Source organism: Leptosomus discolor, chromosome 5, assembly GCF_034619465.1.
Source record: "Leptosomus discolor isolate bLepDis1 chromosome 5, bLepDis1.hap2, whole genome shotgun sequence".
NCBI classification, from domain to species: domain Eukaryota; kingdom Metazoa; phylum Chordata; class Aves; order Leptosomiformes; family Leptosomidae; genus Leptosomus; species Leptosomus discolor.
The window spans coordinates 48,572,583-48,597,696 of record NC_141395.1 but is presented as its reverse complement, the minus strand read 5'-3'; the positions used below and the strand labels follow the sequence as shown (position 1 = coordinate 48,597,696).

Sequence of the window (25,114 nt, the reverse complement as noted above, 5' to 3'; positions counted from 1 at the left end):
AAATATAGCAATATTTAACACAGGATTCAAAATATTGTTATATATCATTATAGGTTTTCAAATGAATTTTTCTCCCATGTTTACTTTTACAGATTTTTTTCATTAAGATATATACGTAATCCAAACTTTTTGGTGCAAAGCAGTATATATCTTCTGTACAATAATGTTACAGCTTTATACAAATTTTAGGAATTGTAAGAAATGGCCTTTATTATTCTCTTCCAAGTGCTCTGGTTTCACTTGCCTGTTTTACGTTTTACTTACTGGACTCAAACAACAGCAAATACTCTGAATGCCTTGCTTCCTGGAGGATTCTGCAAACTGAAACATAAAAACATTCCTGATGTTATTTTTAAAAATGCAGCACTCCAATGACAACTTTTTTGAATCATTAAATACAATTCTAGGATCCCGCGACTCTTCCTGTGACTACCCATAATTTTAGCTAAGATATTTTTTAATATCTTAGCTAAATAAATAAATATTACATAAATTTCAGATTAATTTTTCTTCCAAGCAGCTTAAGAACAAATCATAACATAAAGAAACTCAAGTAATCGTTTGTGATGAAGGATTCTGGTTTAGAGAATAAAGTTCTATTGAAGCAAAATACTAAAAAAAGTTTTTAGGAAAAAGAGAAAGCATGCATTTTATGCTCACTATTCTATGAACTATACTCAGAGAGAACTTGCAGACCCAGGAGATCACTTGTTTGTTAGTTGCTTATATGCTGAAGAACAGATTTCTAAAAAGAATTAATACTTTACAAAAACAAAGGAAATGCCTTCTGAATGGATAAATATCTGGCTTCAAAAGAAATAAAACAAAAATACCCAACTGCAATGAAATTTTGTTAGAATAAATATTTTCGTCATATAAATTGAACTAGAATGTTATATTTAATGGTCCCATCGTCTTCCCTTTTGCGAACCCTGTCTGAGGCATATCTGGGAAGGAAAGGGAAACGGAGGTGAAAGTAAGGAAGGGCACAATCCGTCATCTGCTGCTTCACAGAAAACTTGCATGGGACTGTTTTCCAAACCACTGACCTTCCAAACTTCAACCAAGACTGTAAAGTACAAATAATGATTAAATTTGCAACATTTCTCCTGGCTACATCACTACTCAATGAGGAGACTGATGTGGAGAACAGAAATGTCAGTAAGGAAGCACTCTTTGAGGGATCTGGATGGTCATGGGGAAAGGCCAAAGAATATGTAAACTAAGTCACTCATTAAGCAAAGGAAGTCTGCATTTTACAAGTTTCCAGGTTTGTGGGAAAGAGGCAAGACATCCCCTCACCCCTCATTAAAAATACAAAAAAATACTCTATCTTTTCCTACTTCCAAGTTCTCTACAGAAACTTTTGGAGGTGTTTCCCCACAGCAACTTCTTGGAAAGCCTATAGTTTTAGAGGTAACAATCATTCTTAGCTTTACCAGTTAAAGACTTTTTTAAAGGTAATTCCTCTTTCTTCCTTTACAACCTGGAGAACTCTTCTTTCAGGGATTAAATTTAATCTGCAACGTGCAGCCATGTGTTATCACAGAATGCACGAATACACTGAATACACCTAAATGAACTTTCACAGCAACTCCATGTCTTTCAGGAAAACTGTTAAAAATAGTCAAACCACTCAGAAAAAATTTAAAATATGTTTTAATGATTAAGAATTTTAATGTTTGTGAATATTCTTTATGATCCAGGCTCACTGGTTCAATACCACATAAATCAGCAACAAACATTTAATCATGAACCAATGAACCTGCCCCACCTACTGCAGACTCTCTAACTTCGACAGAATAAATCACTAATGTTATTTTTAAAAAAACCCTAAAGAAAGAAAAGGCAATTTTCGTATCAAATATTGTGTTAGTTGCAAAAGAACCAGCAAAATAAACAAGAGGGTTATTTTATTTCATAAGCAGCTTTTTAGAGTAATGATTTATGAGCTTAGAGGAGGCAGGCAGCTCTGGTACCACAGCTTCTCCAAAGTCACCACAGCTGTTACACAAGCTCTGCAAATCACCCACATTGGCCTGTTTGTTTGGTTTCTAGCACTGCTCCATGTACAAATAAGACACAATGCAAGACTGTAAATCTTAGAGGTGAAGGGTAAAGTGTGATCTTTGAAGCTGGGCTCTGTACCTTTCTGAATATATCCCATTTTGAAAGGAAGCAACGTACACCTTTCTTTTGTCTACTGGCATAACATCAACATAACCGCCCTGGTTGCGCACTACACCAGCATGTACTGCTGCCCGACAGATACTGGATATCTAAGAAAGAATGAGAAAAAATTAGTTTTCATTCACTCATTTTCAAAATTGTTTAGAAGAAAACTCATAAAGACATTTAAACCAAATTCTAGGAAATATAAAGTAAATACATTTATTGCATTAATAATTTTATTAATCTTAGAGTACTTAAATCTGTTTCACAGGAATTAGGCCAGTTCATAGGAATATAGACACTGTGTCTTCAAAGGTGTCCTGCAGCATAACCCTAAAATAATTTATTTCAGGCTATTTCAGTTCAAAGATCAGGAACATGTTTCAATTCTTGAGCCTTTCAAAATGAAAGGCTCTATGAGCTTTCACTTCAACAACAGAGAGATAGTAAAACCCAAACCTTAGTCAATTATTATGGATCAGGAGATGCAGATTAATCACCAGCCAGAGCCCAACAGAGGAACTGCAGAACAGCAAACACACACTGCAGTCACACGTTTCTAGGAGGATGTCCTACCCCAAAGGTAACATATAGACTGCAGTAATTCCATCTCTAGGTGCAAAGCCTCAAACAGCAGTGAAATGATCCATATTCGAAGGGAACATCACAATTTCCTATCCAGGTATGGACAAATACTAGAAGCAAATTAGATTAAAGGTATAGTGTAAGCACTGAACAGAAGATAGAGGTCTAAAATCATTCCTTAGCTATGACAGTTGATTAATGGCAGACTAATGGCTTTAGCTCCCCAATTCTGAGTGAGGAAATAGAGTTAGGACTTAAAGACTCTCCAATTGCTTCAAAAGAATAATTTTTAAATCAGGATCTAATTCCATAGACTTATGCAGGTAAAATTACACAGCACTATTGGGCCCCAGGTCTCAAGAACAAAAATCCAGGTTCATGCAAACACCCTTTAGATGATGAGAGCCACCCCACAGGAAGACCTTGATAGGCTGGAAGAGTCGGGTAACAAGAACCTGATGAAGTTCAACAAGGAGATGTGTCAGGTCTTGCACCTGGGAACACATCATCCAGGAGTGCAGCACAGGCTGGGAGCAGCTCTGTGGAAAGGCACCTGGGGGTCCTGGTGGACAACAAGCTCAATGTGAGCGAACAGTGTGCTGTAGTGGCAAAGAAAGCAACAGGACGCTAGGTTGCATCAACAAGGGCATCACCAGCAGAGACAAAGAAGTCATTATACTCAGTGCTTGTCAGGCCACACCTGCAATACTGTGCTCAGTTTTGGTCCCCGCTGTACAAAAAAAGCTGTGGACAGGCTGGAGAGGGTCCAGAGAAGGGCCACAAAGATGATCAAAGGACTGAGAAGCCTGCTGTATGAGGAAAGGCTGAGGGAACAGGGTCTGTTCAGCCTTGAGAAAAGAAGGCTCAGCAGAGACCTTATCATCATGTTCCAGTATTTAAAGGGTAACTACAAAGAAGATGGAGACTGCCTTTTCACAAGGAGTACTATGGAAAAGATGAGGGTTAATGGGTACAAGTTACTCCTGGGGAGATTCCGACTGGACACAAGAGGAAAATTTTTCACCATGAGAACAATTAGCCATTGGAATAATGTGTCCAGGGAAGTGGTGGACTCCCCAGCATTGGACACTTTTAAGATTCAGCTGGACAGGGTGCTGGAACCTCTTGTCTAGACCGTGCTTTTGCCAAGACAGGTTGGACCAGATGATCCTTGAGGTCCCTTCCAACCTGGTATTCTGTGATTCTATGAAAACTCTCTGTGAAGTTAACAGCAGTTTAACCTGAGTGAAACATACACTCTCAGGCCTCTAAGTCCTCTCACGAACCTATGTGGCATAAATAATATCCACAGAAGGATTACTCAGTGACAATCTTGATAATATTAATTTAAATAATTCATTTAAACATGCAGTCCCCTACTACTCTTTCAGCATTTTAAAACTAATCACCAGAAGAATGACACTTCTTATATACCCCAGAATGTAGGTCCCAAACTTCAACACACAGCACAGCAAAGTGTAGTTCCAGCTACAGCGAATCTCCACTTAAAGCCAAGTTGCTTTGTGGAAAAAGTCTTCACTGCAATAGGTCTCTCCACAACCAACCTTAAAAACTTAGCCAATATAAATATCAATAGCAAGTCAAACAGAGCATTATTTAAACAAGAATTGCATTTCTTCCAGTTATAATTGTAATAAATTATATCTGTTACTGTAGCTATTTTGTAATCTCAATGCTATATTAAAATCAGGAGTTTAACATAGCAATGATTTTCCTACTCTCATTCCAAGCACAGAACTTAACAGTTTCACTGTTATATAGCTTGTCTTTTAATGTTACAATATTTCTAGGAGTAAAGATTTGAAATTGTTCATGCAAAGACTCTTTTGCAAAGGTGCTTTAGAGTTTTTCTCTTCACGCTGCTGGATGCAGTTTTTGAACATGCTAGAAGGGATGCCATTTATGCTACTCTGTAGTTTTTCTTCTCCTCCCAAGGCTGCAAGACTTTTGTCATATCCTGAACACCAGTAGTTGCCTTATTTTTAGGATTATAGCACCCGTTATGTACTCATACTATGGAAGTAAGTAAAGATCAGACTGATCATGTGCAATTTCAAATATACAGAGAGAAAAATGGCCTCTGCAATACAGGATTACAGTCTAAAGAAACAAAAGATGATGTTTACCAGCAATTAACTACAGTGAAGAACTAGAAGAACACTTAATTACTAGTACTATAATACAGTAGCAACTTTGTTTGCAGTTCACATTGGAGATGTAAAAAAGGCGAAAGGTAGGGTTGGGGAAAAGAAAGATAAGTTTGTCACCTCTGTAATAGTAACCAAAAGGCTACACTTCGTGTACGTCATTAGATAGGTAGACACCTTTTTAATTATGTTTCAGGGTAGCTAAAACACTAGCTGATCCAATGTTATCTGGAAGTTTCTAGTCAAGTAAAAAAGAAAGGAAAAGTCAAGGATGGAGATTTTGACAGAAGAGGCTGACTACTTGTTAGAAACAATTTTCAGTACAGGATGGGGTCATTGTTAGGGTTGGTACCACAATTGGTTACTGGATCAACGAAGTATGTCTGGGCTAATGCACATTTCAAAGCTAAAGGCAAGATGCTTATATCTGATATGTGAAAAAGAAGTCAGAAGAATGGGGTTGATGAGGCCAACTCAGAGGCTATTTTCAGGTGAAAAATAAACTATTCTGATGCTGCTTTCCAAATGAGATTGGAGATCAAATGTGCATACTTTTTGAACACATGAATAATTAAATTTGTATAAATTCATAATTATGAACTAGCTTATAAGAACAGATATGAATAAATGCATATCATTTTATCAATATATACAGAATATAATTTTTTGATAAAAGTATTATCTGCTTTGATCTTTCAAGAACTTCTCATTGGCTTGTCAACCTTCATCTAAATGGAATCAGATTCCAGTACAAATGCCATAATATTGCCTATACTTAATAATGTTATGTCATCCCGATCACACTTTCTTGAACTGTTAAGGCGATCCTCCTGTTAAATTTAAGCAGAACAGGATTTCATGCTTAGTTTTACCACAGATATTATTAGTATTTTACATTTGCAGCCTTTTATCACTTTCTGGAAGTCTTCATCAGATATTTGGGTTTGTTTCTTTCATTTTGATGAATTCACTCCAAATGATATATAAGGCAAAATTTTTATGTTAACATAAACATTTCATACAGCATTATATGAACCCGCTTTATTGCTGCCCTGTGAAAACTCTGAAATTTGTTAGTATTTAACAGGTCATTGAATCTGACTACCAAGCTGCTTCATTATTTTCCTTCTTCAGCCACTCTGCAAAATACCAAATACCCGCCACAGCATAGCAGTACTCTGCAAAGGCATTTTAACCCCACAAGGATCTCTCCCTGACCATCACAGGACTATAGAACTATTTAATAGCTTTTTTACATCATACTGTTTAGATTTTACCACAGCAGAGAATTAGAAGTACTTTTGCACAAATATCAGGGAAATATTTCCATGTATGGTTAACAGAAACAAAAATTAATATGGCCAAAGTCCTCAGATAGTATGAAATCACACAATTCAAATTCTTTAGATAAAAACCCATTGCTGATCTCTAGCCCCCAAAAGGAGGCTCAATTTTTTTGCAGAATTGCTCAGTCAACACCCATAACGTAGAGTCACTAGTGGTAAGAGGTTGTCTTTGGTAGAATGTTTCCTCCTGTGAAAACAACAGGATAAATACAAACCTTAATCTCTTCATAAATACTCATAAGGCAATTGGAATGATGTTAATAACTTCTACCATATACACATCCAAGGTGTGTCCATTAAAATAAAATTTTACATAAAAAACCTGCAAGTGAAAGAATTTTCAACTGAACTATTGTAGCCTCTCCATCTCTGTATTAAAAAGTTTGTTATTTTGGTACCTTGATAATTCAGGTGCTAACAGCAACAAAGGACAATCTCTGTACAGGCAGGTGCTGCAAGATCATCTCCAACAGAGTTCAGACAACCACAATGGGCCTGACATGATTCAGTTCTTGGGAAGTTTTTTATTTTATTTCATTAATGAGGTAATATGAAAAGTGCTTTAAAAATACAGATATTGTTAAAGTGCTTGTCAACATGACACGATTCTGAAATTCCAGAAATAAGATTCCAAAGGTTTGAGACAAAATGGATTAACCGAATTTGAAAGGTGGAACGAACTATTCAGCACAAGATAGGAGGAAACTTTCTTTTTTTCCTGGTCTCCCACATTGCCATGTGGAAACTCTTAGCAGCGTTTGTGGGCCAGCAGGCACACAAAGCACAAACGGGACGATGTGTTTTCGGCCATATGAAGAATAATTTGTACTTCTGTCTGCCGAGAACGACACATACTACGGTTCTTAGTCACACTATAATAGCTCTATTCAGAAAATAAACAAATTGTACCATAAACTCAGGATAAGAGATACTTTTGTTTTAAAGAGTTTGCAATCTACCTCAAGACAAGTGAAACAAAGGAGATAAACTAAAAAATAGATGGTATAGAGCACAGAGGGCTGGATATTACATGAAAACTCCCCACAAACATAAGTTTATAGATGCTGGCTGTGATTTATCTGCCACAGACAAAGAGGCAATAGCTAGCAGACTGGAAGAATAGAGGATGAAATAATGGGGGGTTTTGTTTCCGTCAAGTTAGGGACAGTCATTGCAATGTCAAAGGAAAAAAAGAATAGGAGGAAAAAAGGGTAAAAATTCTGTGGTGCACTACCAATAAACCAGGGAACAACCCTTCCCAGGATAAGGGGGGAAAAGGAGTCACTGTAAACTATGAAATGAGTTTAAGAATGAATGTCTGATCAGACCAAAGCCAGAACAGGAAAGGTTTAACTAGATTCTCATGAATACTACAAAAATGGTTGTGTAAACATATATTTTTTGCATTAATTATGTCTATTAATGTTATTTGCTTTTGTCTCTTAATATCTCTTCTTAAAATCTTCTTCATTTACTGAATGCAAGTGGCCTAAGCAGTTGTGCAAATAAATAAGTCATGTGCATATCTGCCTACATCCACATACTTATATATGCATTTTCAAAACAAAAGAATTTGCAGGAATGTCACAAAAACCCCATTTGTTTTGTGGAATCAACCAAGTAGATCACAGACTGCAATTTCAAATACATATGCTATGACAAGCAGGTAAATGGATGCTCTGTATCTATGAACAAGTCTGTCTGAATACATGAAAAACTGCAAAAGAGGATGCACTTACTAAACAGATTATTCTCTATAAATACTTCACCTGAAACTAGTTCAGTAATATATTATAATGCACAAAATACCCAATCATATTATTTAGTGAAAGTTTCAATAAAAATTATCTTAGTTTTAAAATAATTTAAGTGATAGCAACAAAGGAACACTGTAGAAAATTGTATAATGCTGACACCACCGATGGGAACATTTGTACAAATATAGGTAGGAAACATCTGTCTACATCTGAGCTAGATGCCCTAGGATCCTTCTATAGGAAATGGAGAGGAATAGACATCTCACACTGTGGTAGACACTCTGAAAAGGTCAAAAATTCTGCTCTGCAGATGCCATTTTATGTCCTTTACCACCATACTGTATGCACTACAAACTACTACAAACAAAACCTAGAACAAGCACCTTCAGTGTAGGTATCCATCCTGACAGCATCTGAAGTTGGTAAGACAACTCCCATCCCTGGTTTCTTACCTGTATTTATGTCCTTTTTTTCCTAAAAGCAGTATGGCTGCACACATTTCTATACAATGGAGATGAATAATGAATACATCTAAAATAATTTTAAAGCTTAACTCTATAACACTATTTAAAGTTAGCTAGGATTTCTCCAACCAAAGCAAGTACGGACTCTTAAGATGTTCTGTGTAAGTTAAACAGCAATGGGTCTTTCTCCTACAACAAAGTCTTTTCTAACTCACTGGGAAACTTTGGCTGTACCGTGTGATTGCAACCACAGAACTGAAAGAAAATAGTCTTCCACAAAACGGAATTTGATTGAATCTCTTTTCACTGCCCCTCTTATACACATTAAGGGCCCAGTTCCACATGCACAAATCAATTATCTTCCTGAACTGGAAGTATTTCTCACACATGTACACTACTTACAGAGAAGAGTGTTTTCAGGACAAGTTACCCAGGTAAGCTAATAGATGTTAGTTAGTTTCAAAATAACGATGAATAAATACTTGCATACTATTTTCACACATTTCAAAGTGCTGGACAGTAGTGAAAATCATCTGACCCAGCTGGTTGCCATGCTATTCATTATGACAGCTAATAGACAGTTAAAACACAGAGTTGACTGGCAAACATGTGGTCTCTGCCACTACATCCTGGCTTCTCCATAGAGAGATGACAAAAGGAGTGGCACAGAAGAGAACCTCTTGTCATTCTTTCTACCCACTTCAGAACTAAACATGATGTAGAAAAGACATGAAAAAAGTTGCCTAGGGAACAAACAACAAAAAAACTCAGCAGTATTAGTCTGTTAAAATAATATGACAATGTGAGGTACTTTACACAAATGTATCAAAATCCTGCTGCAATTTAGCTATCTACACAGATAAGAAATATCCAGAATAATGAGACTGTTGATATTTATTTTCAGAATAATTTTTTTTTGTTAGTTTAATTTGACAGAAGTTATGTTTGCATAAGGGTCCAAAGAGCAATAGTTTAAATGAGTATACACTGACCAAATACTGACCAAATCAGTGGGAATTTTGATAAAAAATTGAAAATACGGGTCCAGAGACTACTGAAGTCTACACTGAGTTTTCAAATACCTTTCAAATAACTATCTTCAGCAGCTGAGTACTACCAACTTAAATGGGAGCCTCTGAAAAAGAACTTTTGAAAACACCGTGTAAAAAATCAGCATATGGAAGAAAACTGGATATCTATATTATATCCTATTATCCTTACATTATAGCTTTTATATTACATTATATAATGCAATGTAAATCACATACTTACATCAGAATAAATTCGTGTTCCAATTACACGAGCATAGTGTGGATTTGCCTGCATACAGTTGCGAGGACAATACACCCTGCAATATCAAAAATAAACCACACACAGTTAGGAAGAATGATATCAGAGTATTATTGTATCATATTCAACATCAGCATTACTGAGTATAAATCAATTTGATGATCCATATACATGAGTCCATACTGATACTAAAAGGCTGCCAGTGTTTGAGGCTTTGACAATCCGGGCAAAAGCATCGCTGATATAAAATGTGGGTCATAATAAAGTGCTTAAAAACATACTTCAGCAGGTCTGGTCTTCTTCCCTTTGGATAAGTAGACGGTGTTCTTGTTCAACACACGTGAGGCCAGTAGAAAAGCCAGTGAGGAGACTGTTCACTCTTACATTATTATTTGTTTCCACAGCATCCTATACAAACTGTACAGCTGGATGCTTTCTCAAGAGAGGCAGATCTGAATGAGGACCTGCTATGATGCTGACAACCTGGTCATTCAAGCCAATTTAGCAACTTATAATGAGGGTGAGCATTTGGCATCTGTGGCTAAAATGAAAAACTCTGGAAAGTAATGAGATTCCTAGCTGATTCTAGATCAGAAAGCTACTGAAACAAAGACTGTCTTTATTCAACTGCATTTTGTTAACCTTTGAGAAAAACTCTGTGATTCATGCCCGCTATAGCTCCAAGACGCACAGGAAAACCATGTGGGAAGCTAACAGCAGTACAGAAGGTGTCAAGCATCTTATTTGGTAAGTGTGATATGCCACAAGGAAGAACTGTCAGTCAGCTCTAGGTCTACTTTGAGCTGTTTCATTTAAAAAAGGGGTCATGCCCTAATGGCTTCGGAGCCACCCTACATGGGGCAGTCCTGGGCAAGCGTTCTTCTCCAGGATGCTATCCACCATCCAATCGATATTCGGCCATGTCACACTACTTGGGCATGCTACAGTCATACCAGATGGGTAATCCAAACAGGCTGATGCAGCTAGGAAAGAGATTTTTGTCTGAAAGAAGGAAGATGTCAAAGAGGCCTTTCGAACACCTGCTGATTTATGATTAGGGCGTGAGAAGGGAAAAATGAGGTTGTGTAACCAATGCCACAGATGATTATGCCTTGTAGCTCCTGAGCTACATTTTCAGAATTAAGAGCATACACAGAATCTTGAATGAATTACTGCTGTTGTGAAGTTCCTTAAGTTGATGCATCAGAATTAATCATTCATTTTTAACCTTAGTTTTAAATTTTTACAGACAGATCCTATTTTTTTCTTAATTAAGCTAGTTTTAGTTTTTAATAATGAAGAAATAAAAGACAGAAGTATGAGATTGTACCCATCCATTCCTGCATTCCACTCCACTTAGCTTCTCTACATCTTTCAGCTAGAATGCCACAAGTCATAGCCAAACACTAAACAAGTCCATGTACTCAAGTGCTACATGAAGGGATGCTTTCCTAGCAGTTCTGGCTTTGTACTTGCATCTTGTATTTGCTGTAGGATTGCTGTGAAAATAATCCTGTGGATATCTCCAGCTCAGCTTGCAGTAAGTCAAGCTACACTATATTTACCTTTGACTCATCTATGGTTAAGTGTTACTGATTTCCTTCCCCAAAACATTGTGGCACAGGCTCCTTTCAAAGAGTTATCAACGTAGATGTCAAAGAAATGGCACTATATTTAAGGCTGTTGACTGACCTGCAGACCACACCTTACCTTAACCATATATATTTCAATTTTTTTTGCAAACTTATTTGCTCACTCTATGCTCCAAAACTCCCAAAAAAGTTGATAACGTCTGTGCTAAATATCTATATCATATCCTTTTATTTTATCTGTTTTACAGGCAAATAAACTGAAATAAAGTGTACTTTGCCCAAGGTGTATAGATCACAGAACAGTTTGGGTTGGAATGGACCTTAAAGACCATCTAGTTCCAAGCCCCCTGCCATGGGCAGGGACACCTTCTACTAGACCACGTTGCTCCAAGCCCCATCCAGCCTGGCCTTGAACACTGCCAGGGAGGGGGCAGCCACAGCTTCTCTGGGCAACCTGTGCCAGTGCCTCACCACCCTCACAGTAAAGAGCTTCTTCCTAAGAGCTAATCTAAATCTCACCTCTTTCAGTTTGAAATCGTTACCCCTTGTCCTATCACAACACTCCCTGATAATAATGGACAACGTAAAATAAAACCACGTTATTCTTTGCAGTCTTTACTCTAAACAATGATAATTTCACTAAGATTTGCCAAGGGACCAAAGAAACATCTTTATGGGCAACAGAAAGTGAGATTCCCCTAATGAAAAAGCCTGTAGATCATATCTGGCCTTCTACTTAGACTAAAGACTAAAATACCAGTAAAACGTTTCTGGCTTCACTTTTACAGCTACTGTTGTCACCCTTATCAATCAGAACTACTGACAATTAGTAACTGACAGAAAATATGGCAGCATTTAAAATTAATCAAACTCAGAGAATTTTACCTTGGACAGTGTGAAGCTGGTTTCTGAAATGGGCACAGTTGTTCCACTGTAGTTTCACAGGTGATAGCCTGAACTGAAGAAAGTACAACAGAAACAAATAAATGTCTGCTATTTAGAAAAACACATAAGTACTACTGAGTTTATAAGAAATAAATGCTAACCTGTTACTTTAGAGACAGTGAAGGAATTAGCAGACTGGTATTTTCTGAAAAAGATATAAGAGAAATAGTCAATGAATAACATATCTCAGTGATTTCTTTTAGCTAGAAGAATTTTTACTAGAGAATCTAGAAATAAAATACATTGTCCCCAGTCATGGCACTCCCTCTCCCCCGTTACGCATCTATTCATTACAATGACACATTTACTTTGTACTCCCAGTTAATCTGTCTGAAAACCAGGAATGCATGTTAAGCTTTTTCAGTAAATTAATTTGCTAAGAAAGTAAGTGAGCTAGGAACAAATTACGCAATCTCTGTCCCTCAAAACATAGCAGCCAAAATCTGTGGTTGCTCAGAAGCATCCATCTACCAGAAGAGATCATTCACTTCCTCCTAAAGGTTCATTCCTACGAACAGCTCCAACACCGAAGAGAGTTTCTCCTGGCATTTTTTTTGAAAAATGTCATTAAATTTTATTTTTGGATCTTGTGTCTATGTGAAATTATCACCAGTATCACTAACAACCCAGTATACATTGCAACAGTCTGTTTTTCTCAGCACTTATATGGTACCCAAATGTATCCATTTTCTCTTGTTATATAAAGTCAGCTAGGTATACACATTGTGTTGTTGCATTACAATTGATGAATGCTTCTGTTTTACTCCTCTCTATGTTCCACTTTTCTTCTCTTCTACTTCTCTTAACTCATTGGATATGCCTTTGCTTCTAATATTTTTTCATCTGTAACAAAGAAGCTGATGATGCTTTTGGCACCCATAAAGTTATTTATTATTTAAAGAAAAAAACAAGGAAATGATTCCCTATTCACCCTTGGAGCAAATCATTCCTGTGTGCTCCACAGCACTGCAATCTGTATTCAGAAACCGCTTGCATTGGTTTATTTAGTTGTATGGCCCACCAATCTCACATTTGCTCATCTATTGGATTCCCATTTGCTTTCACTTAGTTAGCTCATACTTCTGTTGCCCTACCATTGTCAAACACTGATATAGTTCATTGTGTTCTATTGTTGATTAGCTGGTCGAGACACTGTTCAAAACAGTACCCTATACTATGAAAATGCAACAGTTGAAAAACCATCTGTATTAGCAATCCTGATTTATAATCAGGGAAGCTGAAGCTTAGGAAGTTTGCTGTATGTTACACTGACGCTCCCTTTTCTATCTTTCTGTTTTGCGATATGCACTAGAGGCAAGACCCATTTCATTTCATCTGTTCATTGAATAGGTATGTAGTTTATGCAAGGCTCCATCTGCAAGACACTGGTGAGAGTCAGGCAGCTGCAGGGTATCCCCTGCCTTACTGATGGGCCTTTTGAAGGTTGAAACTTTGGTAAATCATCTTTATTTATCCCAAAGACTTTGATTTATAGAATGACTTATGAAGCTGATGCCTGACCACAGTATGTTGTAAATTCACTCTAAAAGGTGATGTCCTAAGTAACATAGGACATTACGAAGGATTATGCCATCTGTGTGTACATATACAGCAGCAGGAGTTTTCTGAAATACACTTGTAAATAGGAAGGTATAGATTTGGTCCTTTAACAATCTTTTTATCTACAAGGCAACCAGTTGTGGGTTTTTTTACATCTTAACCACAAAACCAGAACAGCCATTACTGTTCAGCAATGATACAACTATCTATGCCCATAGTGTTAACACCTCATTCTGAGCTCTGATTCTCAGAGGACAGGTGCTAAACACACTCTGTAGATCCGACACTTGAACAGTTTTGTCTCATATGGCATCGAAACATAGACTTTTCAAGTGATGGGAAATTAATTCCTTCTAGTTTGAAGATTTTCTACAGTTTAACTACTCCTACATTTGTAAGAAAGCTGGCTCCTAACATGTTAGCATTGATATAATAAAGAATTACTCCTCTCTTTGTCTCAAAACATTTTTTAAAAAGATCTATTTGTCTGTGTCTTCATTTTTAGGTGTGGTAACTTAAACCACAGCCAGACCATCAGACGACCCAAAGAAACAGACTGATACCAGTGCCCTAAGTGCTACCCAGGTAGCCCAAACTATGAGCTACTGAATTTAGTCTACCTGGTCAGTGTTTCTCTCTAACCTGGTAAATCTGTTGAAAAGAGCAATTATGACAGGTGTCATAGCATGTGGCATTTGTTCGCACAGCCAGAGAGCACAGCCTCTAAGGATTACCTATCTCCTTACCCTTGGGTTCACACCTGAGCCAAATGCATCACTCAGCAAAATTCTGTTTTCTTTCAGTTCAGTATTGCTCCTACATTAACTGTTACACACATATACATACACTAACTATAGACAGAAATAAGGACAGCAATGTAGAGCTCTGCAGAATACATTCATACAGTTATGCTAATTATCACAAATGCTAATTATCTTAGACTCAAACATACTAATATTGATGTTGTCCTATCACTGGATAATTACATATAGCAACAGCCAAGTATTCTCCACTTTTCTGCACTGTTTTTCTGGTTTTTCTTTTAGCATGTCAGCAAGTATTTGGATCTGTTTTCACATACCAGTCTTAGGGGCAAGCACCTGAGCTGTGTCATACACCTCCAAATGAAGCTGACACAGTATGCAATATTATTCCACCACTGGCCAGTGCAGAAATCGTGCAATATATTGGTGCAAAATATCATATCTAAACTGTGGAATTGTGATGAAAGTATTAAACACATAGGAGGAAATGTATTTTCTACTTGGTTCATATCATTCACACGCACAGTACAAGAAGGTCACTTCCAAACACAAACTTGTAAGATTATTGCCTTGTTAGCCATCATGGATTGCTGTGTGCATGATACAAGCCTGGAAATATTACCAGCTTTGCCCAAAACATGTAAAACAATCTACTTCAGTGCCAGAATGTACCAGTTTTCTATAGTAAATATGTATACACTAGAAATTAATTAATTAGATACTCCATATGATGAGATTACTTAACTATAAATAGTAACTTACTGCCCCAGTGATTTTGTAAATTATTTCACCTTCTTTCACATCATTATTGCATCACTTTTCTGTCTAAAATTAAACACTGGCTAAAGTTTCAGAATGGATACAATACCTCTATATCCACATACTTTTTTATAGCATTTTCATATTATTTATGGTAAAAAGTATGAACAAAATTTTATGATCTATTTTGCATAAAATAAAAAGAAACAGCTGAAAAACTTTCCATACATTTTAATAAAAAACCTTACCCAACTGACTGAATGCCATTTCTGTAAGACTTGATAAAGTAATTTTTCCTTCCTTGCCTAGTGACATCAACCCAACCACCTTCATTGTCTAGGATGCCATAATGTATGGCAGCTTTACAAATACTGGATTGCTGAAAAACAGAGCAGGAAAAGCAGTTCCACATCAGACAGAGCCATTATTTTACATTGTAATTTATTTGTGAAAAAAACAGGTTTTAATTACGTGTCATTAAAAACTTGGTAGGTAGTCTATTATGTTTGATGTGTCTATGTAGGTATTATTTCAAATGAAGAAAAGACCACTTTGCCTTACTCAGAGATAAACTATACTCATTTACCCTAAGTATACTTGTTCACAGTAGCTGTTATTTTCTATACTGTTTTTCAGTTCTACAGAGTAAATTATCTATTTTCAGCTAGCATCAAGCATACACAAGTAGGCCTATTTTACTGAAACAATTTACATGATTGTACACACAAATTGCTGTATTTCTCCTTAAGTCGCACCTTCACATGTTTACACAAAAAGAGGTGGACACAAAGATCCTACTTCTATGCATGTGTAAGAAGTCTGAAGTACATTGGAACAGTGCATGCAGAACAGCAGATCTAAACTTAGATGGCCTGATGCTATCTTAAACATTTGGGGTTGGCTTTTATTTTTGGTGAGTATTAATTTCTTCAAAATCCATTCTTAATATGATTTTAACTAGCATTCCAACAGAAAACACATTTCAGTAAACATTCTACTGGTACAAAATCTAATTTAAAAATATTTACCATTTCATAATGTACACTTCCAATAACTTTGGCTTTGCTATCCAAACAGCCAGCAGGACACTCATACCTAAGAAAATAAAATACAACTTGATCTTAAATAATGGGATTACAAAAAGGAAAAATATTCCAGCTCACATACAAATACAGCCTTTTAGAATAATCTCAGAATGACAACTGTAAAATTTACCATACCTATTGCAAGTTGTTCCTTTGCACTGATCTCTTAGCCTTACTTCACATGAAACAATCTGAGCTAAAACAAGCAAAAAGCAATTTCACTGCAATGAATTTGATACTATATAATTCAAATTTGTTGACCACTTGCAAATCAGGTAAATTCCTTACACATTTGCTGTGTGCTTATTACTTCATTTTTCTCACTGTCATCAGAGCCTGTGGAGCCTGAAGGTGAATGAGTTCTTGGCCGGCTTTGTGCTGTTGCATCCTGGGCTTTGGATCGCTGCCGTTCAATCTCATTGGTTTCCTCTTCTGGTTCATGGGGGGAATAAGGCCTTTCTGAATCTTCTGTTTCAGAAAAAGGGAAAAAAAAATATTTCTCAGGAAAAAAAAAACAACAGTGTTTTTGGAATGTAAATCCTTTACCATGTTTTGGCAACATGGCTTTGTTCTCATGAAGTGGTGGATGAAGACAAGCAGGAAAGCAAGGAAAAGCTTTCCACTGCTTCATAAGATGAAGACCTCAAGATTAATAATACATCTCAAATATGTTTCTGACACTGACAAAAGGTAGATTTTTTTCTAGCACAGGCAGCACAACTTGGGTATGAAAATGCCCTTAACGGTCATGTTTCAATATCTTTATGCCATCAGAAAACCAACAGAGCAAAGATGATATTTCTATCATACATTGGAAGAGTTTTACCAAGTTCATAGATAATTCGTAATTAAAAAAGCTCATTTCATAAAAACATCCACCTGAAAATGAGTCCCTTCTATTCATACATAATAAAAATAATTTTGAAATACTCATCATTGAATCTACATTTCTTACTTAAGCAAGAAAGTATTCGGGCACACTCATGCAGCTCTTATGAACTATCAAAAGTTATTAACAAAAATTGCTAAATTACTTGTACACAGAGTAAAACACAAAGAAACAGCAGCTTCATAATATGCTGCGTTGCAATGCTATAAACTACGAACAGCATTCCAAAAATTGTAAGAAGTTAATAATCATCCTAGCTGACATTTTGGGTAATTACTAATGTCTTCTAGTCTTGTTCTTGATTTTTCTTATACTAATGCACATGGCTATGTCACTGAGACAACGTTTCCCTATAAACAAATGAGTGCACAGATTTCCACTATAATTACAGTAAGGCACAGAAACAGCACACAGTGACAGTCTGCATCTTTGTGTACTAAAAGCCCTCAATCAGCACTTAGATCAGCAGGAGTTCAGTACATTCCACTCCCTCTGGTGAGGCTTGGCCTCACGTATCATAAGTCTGTGATCTCACCCATCACAGTAAAGTGGGCCCCTAGCACGTCTTTGGGCACACACATAATATATTTTGTTACACTACGTTAAAGCATAATGAGGAAAGAAAGCAAAAGAATGGTTACAATTCTCCTCCCATTTATAGCTGTACTGTTGAAATAGCACATACCTCTGTAACAAAGATTTTCTCTGCAACCTCCTCCAAAACTAGGGGGACATGCAGAACAAGGGCGGCCAGGTTTATAAGGAGCATGACCCCACCAGTTACCCCTTTATACCAAGAAAAAAAAAATTAGCAATACATGCCTTAATAAATGAACATATTAACATTAAGCAGCATTTAATATATGGACAAATAAATGATGAAAACCAGCAGACACTTATATCATAACATTGTTTTGATATTCCCAAGTAACAAGTGATAGGACAAGGAAATGGCCTCAAGTTGTGCCAGGGGAGGTCTAGGTTGGATATTAAGAAAAATTTCTTCACTGAAAGGGTTGTCAAGCACTGGAACAGGAGTCAGCATCCCCAGGGGTATTTAAAAGACATGTAGATGTGGCACTTGGGGACATGGTTTAGTGGTGGACTTGGCAGTCCATGGTTGGAATCAATGATCTTAAAGGTCTTTTCCAACCTGAATGATTCCGTGGTTCCATGATTCTACACCAAATGCACAGGAAGTAATTACAAAGTCCATGAAGAAAAAATGATGTGCTGCTGTAAACTACCGTAAGAACTTTTTTGACTGGCATAGCACCGTAAAACTGAATTCCTTAATTACATGACAGCAGGCTCCACTCTCCTAAATGGAACATTCTACAGAATTTTTTCTTAACTATGGGCTTCATGTTACACATTCCTTAAAATCACAATGGGGACTTTATTTTTCAGACATTTATTTTTCAAACAAATATCACACTACAACAAAGATTCTGATGTTGTATGCTAAAACACAGGCCAGAAAACTGAAGCTGTAGAAAAATCACAAGAGTATTTGTGCAGTCAAAAGCTGCCTTGAGAACAAAGCTCTACTTTGTAACAGTACAAAAACCAGAAAATCCAGACTGATTTCCTTTCAGGTTATTATAAAGTATCTTGCCCCCTTAAGATATTTTTGGGTGTCAGCCTACTTACTTAGGAGAATAATTGCATACAAGATAGACTGCTTTTGGCCAAATCTGCCCCCAGATGTTCATGTTATGACACAAATTAATAGCACAACCGATTCTGCTACTTGTAGCCCAAACAACCTATGGAAAAGGAAAGAGAAAGACATGTGAAAACCAAAGCTGATTAACATAAAATCAAAACAGTCTCCAAACTTCAATGTATAAAACTCAAATCACAAAAGTGACATTATATTCCCCTCTGTCATAAATGGGTTGAAGTGACCTAATTAGAACTGTCAAAAGGCCATTTAGTTATATCCTTATCAGAAAGAAATGCTTTATCGTGATACAAAAGATACGGTTCTCATTTTACATAAATGGTCTAAGCATGTATTTGAAAGTGTAGCAAACTATTTACAAAACACGACCTAAAGATCTGATTTGATTCTCGGAACTACAATTAATAGATAATCATGAGTTAGAAGCAGCTAGGTTCCTCTGCCCTGGAGCTCTCATCACAGCCTAAGGACCTAGAGGGGTTTAGCTTGGTTAGACTGAGAGAACAGATACTCGTCAGCAGTGAAAGGAGTGATGATAAATGATAAAACTATTCACGAAAAAAAACCCTCATACACCGAAAAGACTCAAGTCATGAATTTAAAATGAATATGCTTTCATGTCATTGCAATCTAAGGTGACTGTGCTCCTTTATTCATCTGTTGAAACAATTTTCAGTGCAGAACTCAAAATAATCTGAATGACAAAGGCTGGAACATTCAAACTGACAAATGTGACAGGTGCTAAACTTGTATTCACTCAAGACAAGCCAACTGTGTAGTTCCAGCAGGATATAGGAGTTGAAAGAGATAGGTACTGTGAAGAATTAGTACCACAAAGAACTATATATATGTATTGTAGATCTCACATATAATGCATCAGTGTAATTATAGGTATTTTTACAGAAATGGTAAATAAGAACATGGAGGTAATTCTGTCTTAAAATTAGATACAATTGTAAGCTGTCCCAGTAAACAGAAAATAAATGTTTAAAAATTAATCACTTTGAAGTTTTCTAATACTATATTGAAAATGACATGTGGATTTCAGTATAATCTGAGGATCATGTATCTTCCACTCACTGAAAACATGACTAGTTCCCCTCTGGAAAAATTCAGGCTAGATACATAGATTTCAGAAATACCAAATAAATTAGTTCTTATGCAATTTCAAGATCTTGCTGAAGTTAAAGTAACATGTTAAAAACTGGTTTTTGATCTGAGGAATTCACCTAAGAAAACCTTTTTTTTTTTTTTTTTTTTTTTTAAATGTGCTGTTTCTTCATCATATCACAGAAAGGACGGACTACCAGCATACCAGCACAGAGACTAGATTATGCAAAGTGCACTGAGCAGTAATACTCAGTTTAACACTGGCGTTTGTGAGCTTTTTCCTTAGTCCTGTTAAGGAAGTGATATTTATGAGGATAAAATCTAAAGAGTTGTATGACAACCTTACTCTAGGTTGTCATCGATACCCAATGCTTCTAACTGTGGAGTCTAAAAACAACAAGCCCCTTCTGTGCCCTAGTGCTATGGTATATACCGCAAGGTTAATATGTTCTGTGTGTCATACAGCAACCTAACTGTAGGTCTTGACCACTTTTCCATAGCTGACAAAAAACAATCCCACCTACGTACCTGTGTGTAATGTGTACAAACAGGACCAGAGCATTTGTAAGGACAATACGGGTTGCATTCGTGTGGATGGGGATATGTGAAATCTCTCACTTCATCATACCATGCTTGGACATGAAATGTTGGAGGTCTGTACCTAAGAAAGCCAGTAGTAGTCTATGAGATCATTCAAAAGTTGTAGCTTCTATCGTTCTTCCTTTAAGTAACAAGCAAATTTTGTTAATTTAAAAAAAAAAACAAAACAAAACAACAAAACAAACAAAAAACCAACCCAACCCATATAGAGTATCAAACAGTATCTTTTAACTACCTTCCCCAGTGTGCCCCCAAATTCTGTCCAATCGATGGAAGGAGGCTTGCAGGTCCGTGCTCCCATAGACAGGTTTCAGCCCACGACTCTGCAGATCTCTCCAGTTCTGTGTCCCACGTCTGAAATTTGAAAGAAAAGAAAGGGACATCGTCTTAGAAATACTTGGGGTGTGTAACTCAAACTCTAAAGGAAAAAAAGTGCTGTCCATTTTCAAAGCTTCCGTTACAAGGGTAGAAAACTGAAGAAGAAAGCGAGACTTGACAATTGTATGCCCTGTTCATGTTACAAAAGAAAGAAAAATGTTTTCACCAAGAGAAAAAAAAAGAAGTTTTAATCCCTTCACAGCATTCCCTTTAGAAAGCATGTGCAGCCCTGCTGCAGCAAATAAGTCACAAATATGAAACTGAAAGGCTTAGTTCAACTTTCCAAGCTAAATTAAGTGCATTTTCTATCTTGTGAGATTTCTTGTTCGTAATAGGCCCTTTTCTTAGCCAAAAGGGTATTATCCAACACACTTTCAACACAGGGCTTTATTTCCTCTAAACCAATAGTTTATCTGAATTGAAGGTAATTTTTTCTCCCTTTTCTATAATCAGCTTTTGTTGAAATAATACACAGTGCAAACTAAAATATGAAAACTAGAGTAAGGTTGTCATTCATTGATTTTAAGGCTTGGTTGGCAAAAAAGGAGGCATTCATGTTAGTAAGAGGCATGCTTAGGACAAGTTAAAAAGATTATGAATTACTGTTTATCTTTATTTTTTATTCTTTAAGGGACATAGAAGAATAGGCTCGTAGCTGAAAGGTAAATGCAAATTTATTTCTTTCAAAAGCATATGAAAACATATTCTTCTTGAAAGAAATTGTATCATACTATGTATGCACAGTTTTTACTGTGCTAAGCTGGGGTTTGTCCAAAGTGGTCCCAAAGTGGGTGCATGGTACTCATACCGCTGCTTGACTTTTTAAACAGTAGAAATAGTTTCAGACACCTGAGACTCTGATACCAATGCTCAAGTTAGGAAACTGAAATATTTCCAGGAAGGAAACACATTCCCTGAAAGAATTTCAATTATTTCATCGTAAGTTCAGACTACGTTTCTTAGAGTGAGACTGTGTTATATAAACAACAGTAATTCAGTATTTCCAAACCCAAATTCCCATGCAGACACTGGAGATCACGTCTACAAATTTTTGGCACAGTTTAAAGGCAAAAAACCCCTTAACACAGCCAAAGAATACACAAATGTAACAGACAAATTCCATGTGCTAGAATTTGTCTATTCATTTTGACATGCAGTTTTCACCTTATTAATCAGATTACTCATTAAAAACAAGTATGTCCTTGGCTATGCAAGACCATGATTATGTAATATCACTCAGTTTAATGCTAGAATATCTGTTCTTAGTTCTCTTCTTCAGAAGCGTCTAATGCATTGAATTCCATTTTGTCTGGAATTAATAGCAAGTAAGAAATTTACAGGGTACATTTTGACTCTCAAAATGCAACATTTATCTCAACAAAAGTACTCTAATCGTGTAACAATGTCAGAGTGAATCTTTTAACCCACATATGGATATAAAGCGTACTGACTTTAGTGAACAGTAAAAGTTTTCTATTCACTCTACTGGGCCAGTATTTCAAAGTCATAAGCTTTCAATGTCTTAATCTCCATAAGAAAATATTCTAATCTTAAATCAGAAGTTTTTATATGACAGTTTGTATAAATCTTTCCCTCTTCCCTTTTCTTATCACACCATCATAAACAGTTCTTCCTCTTCCACTTACATATTTTCTTCATATAAATTGAAGTACAATCACTTCATCATCCTAGAATGGAATCATGAGACTGTAGTGTTTTAAAACAAAAGCCACCTACAGTTTGTTGCGTATATTGTATAACATTCAGTCCGCTCAAAATCTTAGACTTAGCTCTAAATATGAACAAGTCATAAAGTTAATGTATTTCCTGTATAATTGCTGCTAAGAATGGTTTTAGCAACTGGATTCTGAAACACAGAGTAAATTAGACCTATGCTAGACCAAAATGTGGGCACCTGCTCACTTTTAGAATTTCCCACCTCCAAAGCCTGCTAAAATTTCTTGTAGCTCTTCTGAACCTCAGAATGCCACAATATATTATCTTGTAAAGCATCCCCCCACATTCTCAACTCTGAAAGCAGCAGTCATGGTTAAAGGAACTATACTGTTGTTGTGCTGGGTTTTTCTCCATTCATGTTTCAAAATATTTTATGCATCTACTTTAATTGAAATAATAATTTATTTTTTTTGAAGATCAGAGCTAGGCAGTCAATAGTAGCTGCTTGAATCAATTCCTTAAACTCGTGAAGTAGTTATCTTTAACAAAATTTTCTTTTAAAGAGTGATGATAGCTATGCACTACAGAGCCATCCAGAACTCTGCAAGAATAGCTTTTTGATGAAAAAACTTAAACTCATCGTTAATCCTCCTGACAGATGAACACCCACACTCCAAGGTACTGTTGAGATCAGATACGTCTTCAAAAAAATTCCTTCTACTTTAACTGTTTCTCTGCCTCCATCCACAGTATAAAATGTCTTTACTCCACCCTGCTTGCCAAGCCAGAGATAAGCACACTTCTCAGTTTCTAGGCCACAACCTTCGCCACAGCAAAGAAATAAATCTTCATGGCTGAGCAGGTGAGATGCAGCAAAGCTCTTTGTAGGAAGCACAGCACAGGAGACAGTATCAGCAATGAGGAGCTTGGGGTGTCTGGATATTTTTGCCTATCGCAGAGTCATTCCTGACTCCAGAACAGGTTGGTGTATGAGCCAGAGAGCCAACTCTACACTCTTCAAGAATGGGCCTAAGTGTGCAAGGTTCTCTCAGGCAGGAATCTGCATAATTAAGGGAAAGAGGTCATAGCTTGAGACTCATCATGATGTAATCAACCTATTACTTGCTATATTACAGAGTTTAAATCTGTGCCATCAGTGCTTTCCAGGGTTTTTATTTACTACTGTTTATGGTGAAGTGAGCCTCATCATAGTGCACTTTCCTTGGAGCAGTTTCATTCATGATTCTGCTCTGGAGTCCTCTAAGACAGTGATAATGTCAGGCTTCCTTAGTCACTGCCCTTCCATGTGAATCAATGACAGGTCTAATGACAGAAACACCACAGCATCACCAGTTTATGACATATATGAAAGGGGAACAGGAAGAAATGAAGTAATGGGGATGTTACAGCTCAGTTAATCTCAATTTTTGTAAGTTTTCACTGAAAGGCAATAAACATTATTCTCAAACAGAAGATTGTTTCAACTGAAAATTTTTTATTTTCCTTTCTCTAATGAAAATTTAAAAGTACTCTAACTAGCACTAACAGGCTAGACAACTGTTGTTTATTAGTGTGTCAAAGAAATAAGAAATCTTTAAAAAAGGACTAAGAAAGCCATTATTTAGCCTAATGAGACACATTGATTTAATTACCATGGTAAATTTTTATAAATATTTCTGAATCATTTATTCAGTTATCAACTCTTCTCTAAAAAACAGCTTTAGCAATCTACTCTTTACAACACTAGAGAAAGAATACGGTTTTTAAAACTTGAGTAATTCATATTTCAGTACCTTTGTAAAATGTCTATGATACTACCTCATGGGAACTGTCTCATATCAGAAATTAAATACAAACATTAAGAGACAGGTAACTTCTTATAAAAAATACACTACAAAATTTCACAGCATACATTTCATACACTCATTAATTTTGATTTAAGTTTAATCATTACAATTTTGATGAAAAGTGGTCAATAAAAATTCTATGAGAAAAATGATCAGAAGTCTTATGTGTCACTTGCTGCTGTATAAGGATTTAATTCACCCGATATACTGCATAACCCAAACACACAGTAGGCCAATCAACAGATAACCCCAACTTCAAGATGTTATGAGACATGAATCAGATGTCAAAAAACCTGTATATATACTTTTCGGGTTTACAACAAATGATGGGACATGTCTTGCTTTTCTCAATGCTCGTACCACACAAGTCACTTCAGAACAGTCAGCTGTTCAGAAAATTCTCTGTTCCATAGAAGAAAGGACTAGTTCCTTTGTTCTT

The 25,114-nt window shown here is 36.4% G+C and overlaps 1 protein-coding gene across 1 annotated transcript in view; it reads right to left on the bottom strand.

Annotated features, from left to right (window-relative positions):
* Positions 1-269: 269 nt before the first annotated feature.
* CRISPLD1 (cysteine rich secretory protein LCCL domain containing 1) overlaps positions 270-25,114 on the bottom strand; it is a 42,782-nt gene continuing 17,937 nt past the window's right edge. The window contains exons 2-14 of the mRNA XM_009947002.2: positions 21,009-21,127; positions 20,702-20,834; positions 19,030-19,145; positions 18,062-18,162; positions 16,776-16,955; positions 16,623-16,683; positions 16,431-16,497; positions 15,651-15,781; positions 12,421-12,464; positions 12,260-12,332; positions 9,765-9,840; positions 2,149-2,279; positions 270-321 (exon numbers count right to left, since the gene is read on the bottom strand). Coding sequence (XP_009945304.1) covers positions 270-321; positions 2,149-2,279; positions 9,765-9,840; positions 12,260-12,332; positions 12,421-12,464; positions 15,651-15,781; positions 16,431-16,497; positions 16,623-16,683; positions 16,776-16,955; positions 18,062-18,162; positions 19,030-19,145; positions 20,702-20,834; positions 21,009-21,127 — 1,284 coding nt within the window. The remainder of the gene's footprint in view (positions 322-2,148; positions 2,280-9,764; positions 9,841-12,259; positions 12,333-12,420; positions 12,465-15,650; positions 15,782-16,430; positions 16,498-16,622; positions 16,684-16,775; positions 16,956-18,061; positions 18,163-19,029; positions 19,146-20,701; positions 20,835-21,008; positions 21,128-25,114) is intronic.